The 12,043-nt window shown below is 45.6% G+C and overlaps 1 protein-coding gene across 1 annotated transcript in view; it reads right to left on the bottom strand.

The window, feature by feature from the left end:
* polr1a (RNA polymerase I subunit A) overlaps positions 1-12,043 on the bottom strand; it is a 56,902-nt gene that overhangs the window by 41,756 nt on the left and 3,103 nt on the right. Inside the window, exons 3-9 of the mRNA XM_056282748.1 lie at positions 11,315-11,410; positions 10,876-11,025; positions 8,075-8,164; positions 5,994-6,079; positions 4,717-4,805; positions 4,133-4,216; positions 1,757-1,889 (exon numbers count right to left, since the gene is read on the bottom strand). Of these exons, the coding sequence (XP_056138723.1) occupies positions 1,757-1,889; positions 4,133-4,216; positions 4,717-4,805; positions 5,994-6,079; positions 8,075-8,164; positions 10,876-11,025; positions 11,315-11,410 (728 nt within the window). The remainder of the gene's footprint in view (positions 1-1,756; positions 1,890-4,132; positions 4,217-4,716; positions 4,806-5,993; positions 6,080-8,074; positions 8,165-10,875; positions 11,026-11,314; positions 11,411-12,043) is intronic.

Below are 12,043 nucleotides of genomic sequence, written 5' to 3'. Positions count from 1 at the left end.
CTCCAAACTGTCCAACCTGAGCTGTCCCTCTAATGTACTCGTTCCTAATCCTGTCCTTCTTCATCACTCCCACTGAAAATCTTAGCATCTTCAACTATGCCACCTCCAGCTCCACCTCCTGTCTTTTTGTCAGTGCCACTGTCTCCAAACCATATAACATAACCAAGGCTCAAGAGTTTTCGGTTTTTATTTTTCAAAGCCATCCAGCATGCCGAATTTTGCCACAAGAGAACACTGTTAGATAACCTCACATGAAAAGGAACAACTTCTGGATCAGTGGAAACATAAAATTCGGGTTAAAATCAGTTAAAAAATCTGGGTATTTCTCGGTGAAATTCGGTAAAAACTGAAAACGCTGAACCTTGAACACCGCTTGTCTCATGACCATCTTGTAAACCTTTCCTTTAACTCTTGCTGGTACCCTTCTGTCACAAAGCACTCCTGACACTCTTCTCCACCCACTCCACCCTGCCTGCACTCTCTTCTGCACTCACCGTTACTTTGGACAGTTGACCCCAAGTACAAACTCATACGCCTTCATCACCTCTACTCCTTGCATCTTGACCATTCCACTGTCTTCCCTCTCATTCACGCATATGTATTCCGTCTTTCTCCTACTGACTTTCATTCCTCTTATCTCCAGTGCATACCTCCACCTCTCCAGGTTCTCCTCAACCTGCACCCTACTCTCGCTACAGAGCACAACGTCATCTGCAAACGTCATCGTCCATGGAGACTCCTGCCTGATCTCATCCGTCAACTTGTTCATCACCATTGCAGACAAAAAAGGGCTCAGAGGTGATACTTGATGTAATCCCACCTCCACCTTGAACCCATCTGTCATTCCAACCACACACCTCACCACGGTCACACTTCCCTCATACATATCCTGCACCACTCCTACATACTTCTCTGCCACTCCTGACTTCCTCATACAATACTACATCACCTCTCTCCATATGCATACGCTATCAATTAAATTCTCTTGAAGACATAAAACTGTTGTTGTGGAACTGGGTTCTTTATCTCACTCTGTTCTGAAGGTTGATCAGAAAACTGATTTAACAGAGGCAAACAAGGCAATGAGGGAGAGTGATAGAAACAGATGGAAACCAAGAGTGAGCTTCGGACAGGCGTTCTCTCGATGGAGTGAGCTGCAGTGTTGTATCGAACTCTGTTTCCCCATTGGGATCGGTTTCCCCCTAGCCAGACGAAAGCGTTTGCATGGAAAAAGGTTAGCTATCAGTTACAATTAGGTTAAGGTAAGCAATAGGTTAATTTTAGGGTTAGGTTGAAGTTAGGTCAAGTTTAGGTTGAGGTTAGGGTCAAGGTTAATCAAGCGTCCTGGTGTTGTATCGAACACAGGCTAGGGAGAAACAGTTCTCGACGGGGAAACAGAGAGAAACATACAACATGGGGAACTTGAGTGGGTTCCAAACTGACATTCAGTTGGCATTCTTTCTAATGGATCAGTAAAAAACACAACCTGCTTACTTACTAATAGTACCCAATGTTTTACTCTGCTTTTATCATAGCACTCAAGTCAGGGTTTCTAGTTCAAATTGAGATTCTTATGGTTGTTTCTTGGTTTGGACAGTAGCCAGGCTAAACACTTGGAAACACTGGGGGGGTTTGAAAAGTTGTCTACAGCTGCTTTAAGTGTGCTTCTATCTTATCACTGCTTGGCCCTGTTTGTATGGCCTTTACATGACATCACACTTGAGTGTGTGTGTGTGTGTGTGTGTGTGTGTTGTACCTGGAGGGTGGGACCACCAGTAGCTCCACAAAGAACAGGTCTGGATAGAAGTTTATCCGTGACTCCATTTTCTCTTCTGATCCTGGCCCCGTCCTGTCCTCTAGCCCAGTAAACAGACAATTCAGGAAGAACCCTGGGGAGGAGGAACAGGTTGGGAGAGGGAAAGAACAGAGGAGCAGAGGCGGAGACAGAGCACAATTTACCTCAAATAACCCAAATCAGATGAGCGCTATATACTGCTTTTGCTATATACTGCTTTTGCTATTCCGTCATTCTGGGAGAGACACAAAATGGCCGCAATAAAAGGGGGATAGAATAGAGGTTTAATATCGAGGGAAACTCAAAAGCTGGCATGTTAAACCAAGCAAAATTTACCTTGTTTTCAAACATCCATAAAAGAACCAGCCAGCCTGAAAAATAGGCAGAAATACTGAGACAGACTGCAGCAGCTAAACCAAGTGATAGATACCATGAAGAATGGGATGACTATCCTTTTTTGTCATCGGTTAAAATTTTGCCATGATCTGCCGTCACAGGGAGATCATGGACAAACATTTTTGTAGCTTTCAAACCACATTTTTATAATTCACAATTCTTACATGTTTCCTTCAATATGTAACTCCTCTACCAATGCATCCTTCACACACAAATTAAACTAGTGGTGCAGGGCTGCATGAATGGGATTATTCAAGCGCCCAACACGAGCAGACCTCGACAACACAAAGCCCGATGATCCAAGAGAAATTCTGCCTCGACAATTTTCTAGAGCCGCGCTCAAATGCATGAAAATGAATGACGGTGGTCACAAACTGAAATGTTATTGTTTAAACTAACTGGGGGGATTTTGATTTGCTTGCCCTTACTTTGACGGGAATTATTTTGTCCTCCCTCAATCTTTTGTTTTCTATCTGGCGCACATGATATGTACACAACATCCATTACATGTTGTCTGTCTTGGGAGAGAGACACCTCCTCTGTTGCTCTCCCTGAGGTTTCTTCCTGTTTTCTCCCTGTTAAAAGTTTTTTTTAGGGAGTTGTTCCTTATCCGATGTGAGGGTCTAAGGACAGAATGTTGTGTTGCTGTAAAGCCCCTTGAGACAAATTTGTAATTTGTGATATTGGGCTATGCAATTACAAAATAATAATAATAATAATTGTATCTATATAGCACCTTTCTAAAACAATGTTACAAAGTGCTTCACAAAAATATAATATGGATTGGTATGGTGGTGTGGTGGTTAACGCAGTCGCCTCACAGCAAGAAGATCCTGGGTTTGAACCCCGGAGTTGTCCCACCTTAGTGGTCATCCCGGGATGTCCTCTGTGTGGAGTTTGCATGTTCTCCCCGTGTCTGTGTGGGTTTCCTCTGGGTGCTCCAGTTTCCTCCCACAGTCTAAAGACATGTAGGTCAGGTGAACCATGGTGCCCCTGTGGTGGCCTGGCGGCCTGTCCAGGGTGTCTCCCTGCCTGCTGCCCAATGGCTTCTGGGATGGGCCCCAGCCTCCTGCGACCCCGATTGGGATAAGCAGCTTGGATAATGGATGGAATGGATGGATGGGCTATACAAATAAAATTGACTTGGATGGCACCTTCCCTCTTATGTAAAGGTAGCTAATGTTTAACGCCATTCACAAATTAGATCAATTGCAAATAAACTTTAAATAGGTAAGAAATTATCAGTATGGTATGATGGTGTTAAATGCCAGGCTGTAATCAACAAAGAGCATCCTGATGTAGGTGTTGGGTCTTTCCAGGTGAGAGAGGGCTGTATTTAGACAGCCACACAGATGGCATCCTCAGTCGATCCGTTGACCCAGTAGGCAAACTGGTGTTGGTGTAGATCAGCTAGGACAGTGTCTTCGATGTGGGTGAGTACCAGTCGTTCAAGGCATTTTGAAATGACACAGGTGAGAGCGACTAGCCAATAGTCATTGTGACACGTTACCACAGGATTTTTTGAGAATGGGCAAGATGATGCTGGATTTGAGGCTCGCACATGCACGCTCACACACACGCACACGCACACATATGCTCCAGCATCCCTGCGACCCTGAGAGCAGGATAAGCGGTTCAGATAAAGGATGGATGGATGGATATCTATCTTTCTATCTATATTTATATAATCTCCTACAGCACAGTGTCCCAATCACTGCTCTGGGGCATGGGGACTATTTTCTCTTTTTTTTAGGACCAGAGGGAAGACTGCCCCCTATTGGCCTACCAACACCACCTACAGCAGCAACTCGGTTTTTCCAAGAGGTCTCCCATCTGAGTACTAGCCAAGCCCATAGCCCATAACTGCTTGGGTGCTGTTATTCGGCAGAGCCAGGGCACATGTTGGTATGGCTGCCGGTGTTGGCCAGTCAGCCAGCTCACCTTCTTTCTCCCACAGTTTGATGAGGTGGTCTTTAGCATTGCTAGGGGTCAGGTAGCCTCTCTTCCCAGCCAAGAGGGTCAAGTCTTCAACAGAGAGAAACAAAAGTCTTCAACGGACAGAAATAATCATATAACCACATACATCAACTACTGTGCTCCAGTCTGGACAGTGTGTCCTTTATGTATAATGGACATTCTGCTATCCATTATCTTTAATGTTGTAAAGTCGTGTGTGTGTATATATACACACGCATCACATACTAATTTTATTCCATTTTATTTAAGACAGCATTTTTCTCGCACCCTTCATTGTACCAACAACACCAAGCTAAATTCCCAGTTCATGTAATGTACACGGCAATAAAGAATTTCTGATTCTGAAAGTCAACAAACCCTTTTCCTTAATTCTTTCTACATTAGCCCTATATTAACATTATCTGGATGGTTCTATGTTTATCTGTTTTGTTATTATTACATACTTATTGAGCATCCACTGTGTCAATCCCGGATCTCAACTGGCTTGGGCATGGTACACATACACAACCAGAGCATATTCTGAGATACGGCCATTTTTCAGTGTTTACCTTCAGTCATGACTTGACTCTTAGCTGCCGTTGGCATGGTGACAATCAGCTTACTGTTGTGCTCCCGACGCACCGTGGCACGACCGCTCCTGCACGCAAAACACACACGGACACACAATTGCATCTTAACACTAGAACGACCGGGATTTCACTCCTACCTAAAACGACCACGGGGGGTCAACATGACCGCCGGTTTTTAAACTCTACATCCTGTCAAGATAAACACCCAGTTGCGATATTAATGCACTGCATGTGTTAGTATGTCTGTTAGGAAACGACTACACCAGAATTAACATTTTAACAACTTTAATTCTATTTGTTTTTTTTTTTTTGATTTCCTCTCCCTTCTCCTCCCCAGTTGTACTTGGCCAATTACCCCACTCTTCCGAGCCATCCCGGTCTCTGCTCCACCCCTTCTGCTGATCTGGGGACGGCTGCAGACTACCACATGACTCCTCCGACACGTGGAGTCACCAGCCATTTCTTTTCACCTGACAGTGAGGAGTTTCGCCAGGGGGGATGTAGTGCATGGGAGGATCACGTCATTCCCCCCCAGTTCCCCCTCCCCTTGAACAGGCGCCCCTACCAATCAGAGGAGGCGCTGGTGCAGCGACCAGGACACACCCACATCCGGCTTCCCACCTGCAGATACGGCCAATTGTGTCTGTAGGGATGCCTGACCAAGCTGGAGGGAACACAGGGATTCGAACCGGCGATCCCGTGCTGGCAGGCAATGGGATAGACTGCTATGCTACCCGGACACCCCAAACTTTAATACTATTTTTAAACAATTTAAATTTCGGAGAGACATGGTCGAACTTGAATAGCAAAACTGAAAAAGTGAAAACAGTACCTGCAAAACAAAACAGAAAACACATATTGCTAATCTAACAAACGTAACAAGGCCTATAAAACATGAAATGTAAAAAAAGAACTGAAAATAAATATTGAAACAGTCCCAAACAACGACCGGAACTTAAAAACTACTAGAACGACCATGTCACGATCGTTTTAGATCTTATCATGACTTTTTTTGTGCAATCGATCTAAAACTCATTTTAATGCAAAAATATGCAATTTTAGGAGCATTCAGGGACTGGCAGGTCTGTATCTTTTTTCCCCCCCACAAAGTTATTAAACTTTGAAAATGCAAAACCGCCAAAATGACAGCCTTTGCCGTTCTAGTGTTAAAAGATTAATACTTTCATAGTACGTTCCGGATCTGAAAATAATAAATAAAAAAAAAACGTATAAAAGTCACAGTCATGTGATCTTACTTGCAGTGAGGACATTTCCTGGAGGTCATATGGGTTCTCCAGAAATGGTTTATCAGACTGATCTTCCTCTCAACCAGGTGTTTGATCTGAACACACACACACACACACACACACACACACACACACACACACACACACACACACACACACACACACACACACACACACGGAGTTAGACCAGAGCTAGACCACAGTTTCCCCAGTCATGACCCATGATTCAAACACTGACAGATCTCTCCTAAGCATAAAGCAGTGATTAGACATTTCAAGCCTGTACACAAAGAGGAGTTGGAAGTTTGGGAAGGAAGGTAGGTGTGAAAAAGACCAGAAAGCTATTGTCAAATTCAACACACACATACTATATGGACTGAGGATTGATGGATGAAGAGATGACAGTAAAACAGATTTATTGGCTAACAATTAGCACCACAGTATACAATGTTTTGTAAAATCTGATTGGTTGGTTTGGGAGATATATTTAAAAAACAATTTTTTTAAAAAATTTCCACCCCGTTTTTCTCCCCAATTGTATCCAGCCAATTAATTACCCCACTCTTCCGAGCTGTCCCGGTTGCTGCTCCACCCCCTCTGCCGATCCGGGGAGGGCTGCAGACTACCACATGCCTTCTCCAATACATGTGGAGTCGCCAGCCGCTTCTTTTCACCTGACAGTGAGGAGTTTTGCCAGGGGGGACGTAGCACGTGGGAGGATCACACTATTCCTCCCAGTTCACCCCCCCCCCCCAAACAGGCGCCCCGACCGACCAGAGGAAGTGCCAGTGCAGCAACCAGGACACATACCCACATCCGGCTTCCCACCCGCAGACACGGCCAATTGTGTCTGTAGGGACGCAAGACCAAGGCGGCGGTAACACGGGGATTCGAACCAGCGATCCCCGTGTTGGTAGGCAACGGAATAGACCGCCATGCCACCCGGACGCCCGGGAGATATATTTTTAGTAGGAGGCGCCCCCTCTCAGTGCATTTTCAAAAGTCTTTGTTTGCTCAAATGTAGTTCACCAACCTTTTGCTCACTGGACAATCTTTAAAACACAATTACTGTAGTTAGCTAATCTTTCAAAATGCCAGTGATACACACTGTTGTTTAGTAGCTGAACTTGGACATGGTCATGTGGTCACCTTTCTTGGACATGGGGTAAACTGGAATTTCGGTTCTCAATCTTGTCTTTGATAAGCAGACACTCTTATCATTCGGCCATTTGTCTGGAAGTGATTTTGTGACAGTAAAACACATGATGTTCATCCAACTGGGTCCATATCAGGTACTAGCTTTTCTTCAACATGTACACAATGTTGTGTACCAGTCATTCATTCATTCATTCATTCATTATCCAAACCGTTTATCTTTACTCAGGGTCATGGCAATGCTGGAGCCTATCCCAGCAGTCACTGGATGGCAGGCGGGGAGACACCCTGGACAGGCCGCCAGACCATCACAGGGCCCACACACACACAATCACACCTAGGGACAATTTAGTATGGCTGAGTCACCTGACCTACATGTCTTTGGACTGTGAGAGGAAACCGGAGCCCCCGGAGGAAACCCACACAGACACGGGGAGGACATGCAAACTCCACATAGAGGATGACCCGGGATGACCCACCAAGGTTGGATTACCCCGGGGTTTGAACCCAGGACCTTCTCGCTGTGAGGCAACTGCAATGACCACCGCGCCAAATTGGTTCCAGTCAAGCCTCAAGTGTCTCTAGAAGACAAAATTATCAATCTGCTGATCCTGGAAAATATGATAAAACTCTCCATGATGGCCACGGGCCTGGAGTCTGCTTTGGTTTAGAGTAGTGGCGTGCCACGGAGAGCCATATGCATGCAGGTTCTACCCCAACACTACACCCGCTGATTTTACTGAATAGTTGTGTACAAGTGTGACAAAAATTGCGACACAGGTAGAAAAAGCCTTTTGAGCTATTTGAATGGTGTGGTACCCTGGCAACAAAAGCCAACAAAGTGATGAGACTGACAAGAGACAACCAAGACACAACGTCCTCTGATATTAAGTTAAAGTACTGGGTAGCGAGTGAGTGTGCATGTGTTTACTTACCGGCTTATGGGTTTTAGTGCTCCCAGCTTGAGTACTGATTGTTTTCTCAGTGAACTTCTGAAGCACCTCCTGAATCTCAGTTCCACCGGCCTTGGCACAGACACAAACACAGACACATAATTATATACCTATGCATGTTTCTTTTTTTTTTTTAAATTTCCCCCCTTTTTCTCCTCAGTTGTATCCGTCCAATTACCCCACTCTTCCGAGCCATCCCCGGTCGCTGCTCCACCCCTTCTGCCGATCCGGGGAGGGCTGCAGACTACCACATGCCTCCTCCGATACATGTGGAGTCACCAGCCACTGCTCTTCACCTGACAGTGAGGAGTTTCACCAGGAGGACGTAACGTGTGGGAGGATTATGCTATTCCCCTCAGTTCCCCCTCCCGCCCTCCTGAACAGGCACCCCGATCGACCAGAGGAGGCACTAATGCAGTGACCAGGACACATACTCACATCCGGCTTCCCACTCGCAGATGCGGCCAGTTGTGTTTGTAGGGACGCCCGACCAAGCTGGAGATAACACGGGAATTCGAACCAGCGATCCTCGTGTTGGTAGGCAACGGAATAGACCGCCAGGCTACCTGGACTCCACTTATAACCAAACTTTTGACTGTTTAGGTCTCTCCCTGCCATTGTCACTAAGAGCAGGCTGTGTGTGTGTGTGTGTGCGCTGCAAATTAGAAACAAGAGTTGGTGAGATGTGATGATGTTGTTGTTCGTCCGTCGCAGCGACGAGGACCACCTGGTCGTCTTGTAGGGGTCGATTTCTGTGGGTGCGAAGATGGCTGGTTAGTCCAATCTGTGCCCTGAATGTTCTTTGGCAGTGTGGGCATGGGACAGTGGGAGTAGCTGGAGGGTTGCTGGCATGGTCTTTCCTGGCCTGCCTGCGGCTCTCTGCCGCAGCGATCCTGGCAGCCTCACGTGTGTTTGCACCATTTCGGACAGCTGCACGCCACTCTCCTCTATTTAGAGCTTTCTGGTCATAGTTGATGGTGAAGGCTTTGAACAAAACCTTCAAGGTGTCTTTGAGGCACTTTTTGTGACCACCATGGGAGCGCTGGCCTTGCTTGAGTTTGCCATATAACGGTTTCTTTGGGAGCCGGTGGTCTGGCATGCGAACTATGTGGCCCGCCCAACGAAGCTGTGAATGCATGAGAATGGTGTGTATACTCGGCAGTCTTGAATGAGTGAGGACCTCTGTGTCAGGGGTCTTGTCATACCACTTTATGCCAAGAAGTTTTCTGACGCATGTGGTGTGAAAGTGGTTTAGTGTTTTTGCATGGCGTTTGTAAACTGTCCATGTTTTGCAGCCGTAAAGCAGTGCGGTGAGAACTATGGCACGATCCACTTTATTTTTTTGCCTCCTCGGTGACACCTCTCCTGTTCCACATATTCTTGTGGAGTCTGCCAATCTCCTTCTTCTTCTTCTTCTTCTTCTTCTTCTTCTTCTTCTTCTTCTTCTTCTTCTTCTTAACTTTTATGTAGATAACTTTTATGTAGCCAAAATAAATAGGACATTTATTTTCTTAATATCTCCAACACTGGCAGCAGAACTGTTAACATCAGAGCTCATCAATACTATGGTCTTTAATAATTCAGCACCGGTGCCTGTTTAATACAGGGTGTTTCGGTACCCATCCCTACTGATGGGTTGACCACTTCTGAGAAGTCATGGACGGTGCATGAGACTTTGAAGAAACAGCAGAAGAATAAGTCTGATAAGCTGTTCAAGATCAATGACTGCCTAAAGTTGAGCTTCGGTCCACTTTACTCAGCTGACAAAGTAGTTGGCAACTGAAAAGCTTCCGGGATAGTCAGGCTGATGGGCTTTCTAGAGAAAGAATGAACTTCTGGTGATTTTATACAGTGGTGTGAATGGAGGATAACATTAATTAGCTTGTCACCCATGCTGAAAGACAACATTTAATTGCGTCTGGATCACCTTTGCCAAAACAAATCTATTCACTTTTGCGTGATGCTGGCATTCTCTAAATGACTGTTTATGTCATCCAATCACGCATACTGATACACCCTCTGGAAAGCCTCTATTCACCAGGTGAGCATTTGAATCAGGGAATTTTGACTTTTTTAAAATTTTGATTTTGATATACTCTGTTAATCCCCGTAGGGAAATTGCATTTAACCCATCCTAGTTGTGTAGTGAGCAGCAGTGGGCAGCTGCCGTGCAGCACCCGGGTACCAACTCCAGTTCGTCTTGCCATGCCTCGGCCAAGGGCACAGACAGGAGTATTAACCCCAACATGCATGTCTTTAGTGCTCCTGTGATGGACTGGCGGCCTGTCCAGGGTGTCTCCCTGCCTGCCGCCCAATGACTACTGGGATAGGCTCCAGCATCCCTGCGACCCTGAGAGCAGGATAAGTGATTTGGATAATGGATGGATGGATGCATGTCTTTTTGATGGTGGGGGAAACCGCAACACCGGGAGAAAACCCACCACAGACATGGGGAGAACATGCAAACTCCACACAGAGGACGACCTGGAATGACCCCCAAGGTTGGACAACCCCAGAGTTCGAACCCAGGACCATCTTGCTGTGAGGCAACAGCACCAACCACTGGGCTGCCAGAAGCATCAAACCTATGCAGGTTCTGTTTGTCAATTAGGGTTTAACACTGTGACCACTCTAAATGAGAAAACATTCTCTTTATCATGAGGAGCAGCAGAGAAGACTGTTAAAAGCAACTTCAACTTCCCTCTATACCCACCTTCCACCCCCCCCCCCCCAAAATGCATCTTCATTTCCCTATGAATTACTTTTGCATATTCTCAGGGCACCTGATAGAGGACTTGTTCCGCTTCGTAGACCTCCTGTAATAATCCATGGTCCAGTAATTTGAGCTGACTCAGCAGCAGGTGGATGGCAGATCTGGGACACGTCAACATATGACACAGCAGACATGAGCTTCTCACCAACAGAAAGAGTTTCTGATGGGGAAAGCAGATGAAAGACATAAGGGTGAGAGCAGGAAGAGGTGGCAATTGTGTGTGTGTGTGTGGGGGGGGGGTGAGAATTAGGGAAAGGACGAAGAGAAGGTAGTGGATGAAGGACAAGCGTAAGGAAGAGGAGAGGGGTAGGGAGGAGTGAAAAGGTGAGTCATTCTCAGTTTATGCATTAACGACAAATGCGTGTTCAAATGAGTGTGTGTATCACGGTGTCAGGAGTTGCAAACAGGCTGCAAGTGTGTGCAGGCACACACGTACAGCACACACTTACGTCAAAGAACATTGGGTTGAATACAGGTAGTGGTAAGTCTATATGTCCAAAGTGTCCGGGACATTGGTTGAAGTCCTGACAGCAGGTCGAACACACCTAGAAAGCAGAAATAGATATTTTCATAATGATATTCACCCAGTAAGTGATTAAAGGCTGTTTGGATGTTTGAATTGATGTGTATCATGTTGAATTCCTGAATGCAAGTAATTGGTGAGAATAGACAAATCTTAAAGCCATGATTAGCATAATTATAGCGCCAACTTTATTTCATTTGCTCACTAAGTACTTCACTTAAAATATGCCAGCTGTCTTTGAGTTTATAAGTGTAAATCCAATAAATTGGAATATTTTTTATGGTATTAATTTCTTTTAAATATCACGGTGTCAATAAGTCATTACATCTGTGCTTTTTACTAGTGTAGAAGTGCATGACTCTGTTATTGAACTGAAAACTGTGTGGTATTGGACTACTGACATTTAATTGGGGTGTAAATTGTGACCGAAACACATATGCAGTTATTAGCATAACACATGTAAAATCTGCGGCGTCTGGGTAGCGTAGTGGTCTATTCCGTTGACTACCAACACAGGGATCTCCGGTTCGAATCCCCGTGTTACCACTGGCTTGGTAGAGCGTTCCTATAGACATAACTGGCCGTGTCTGCGGGTGGGAAGCTGGACGTGGGTATGTGTCCTGGTCGCTGCACTAGCGCCTCCTCTGATCAGTCG

This window comes from Lampris incognitus, chromosome 1 (genome assembly GCF_029633865.1).
Source record: "Lampris incognitus isolate fLamInc1 chromosome 1, fLamInc1.hap2, whole genome shotgun sequence".
NCBI classification, from domain to species: Eukaryota; Metazoa; Chordata; class Actinopteri; order Lampriformes; family Lampridae; genus Lampris; species Lampris incognitus.
The sequence above is the reverse complement of the archived record's forward strand: the minus strand, read 5'-3'. Positions and strand labels throughout refer to the sequence as shown.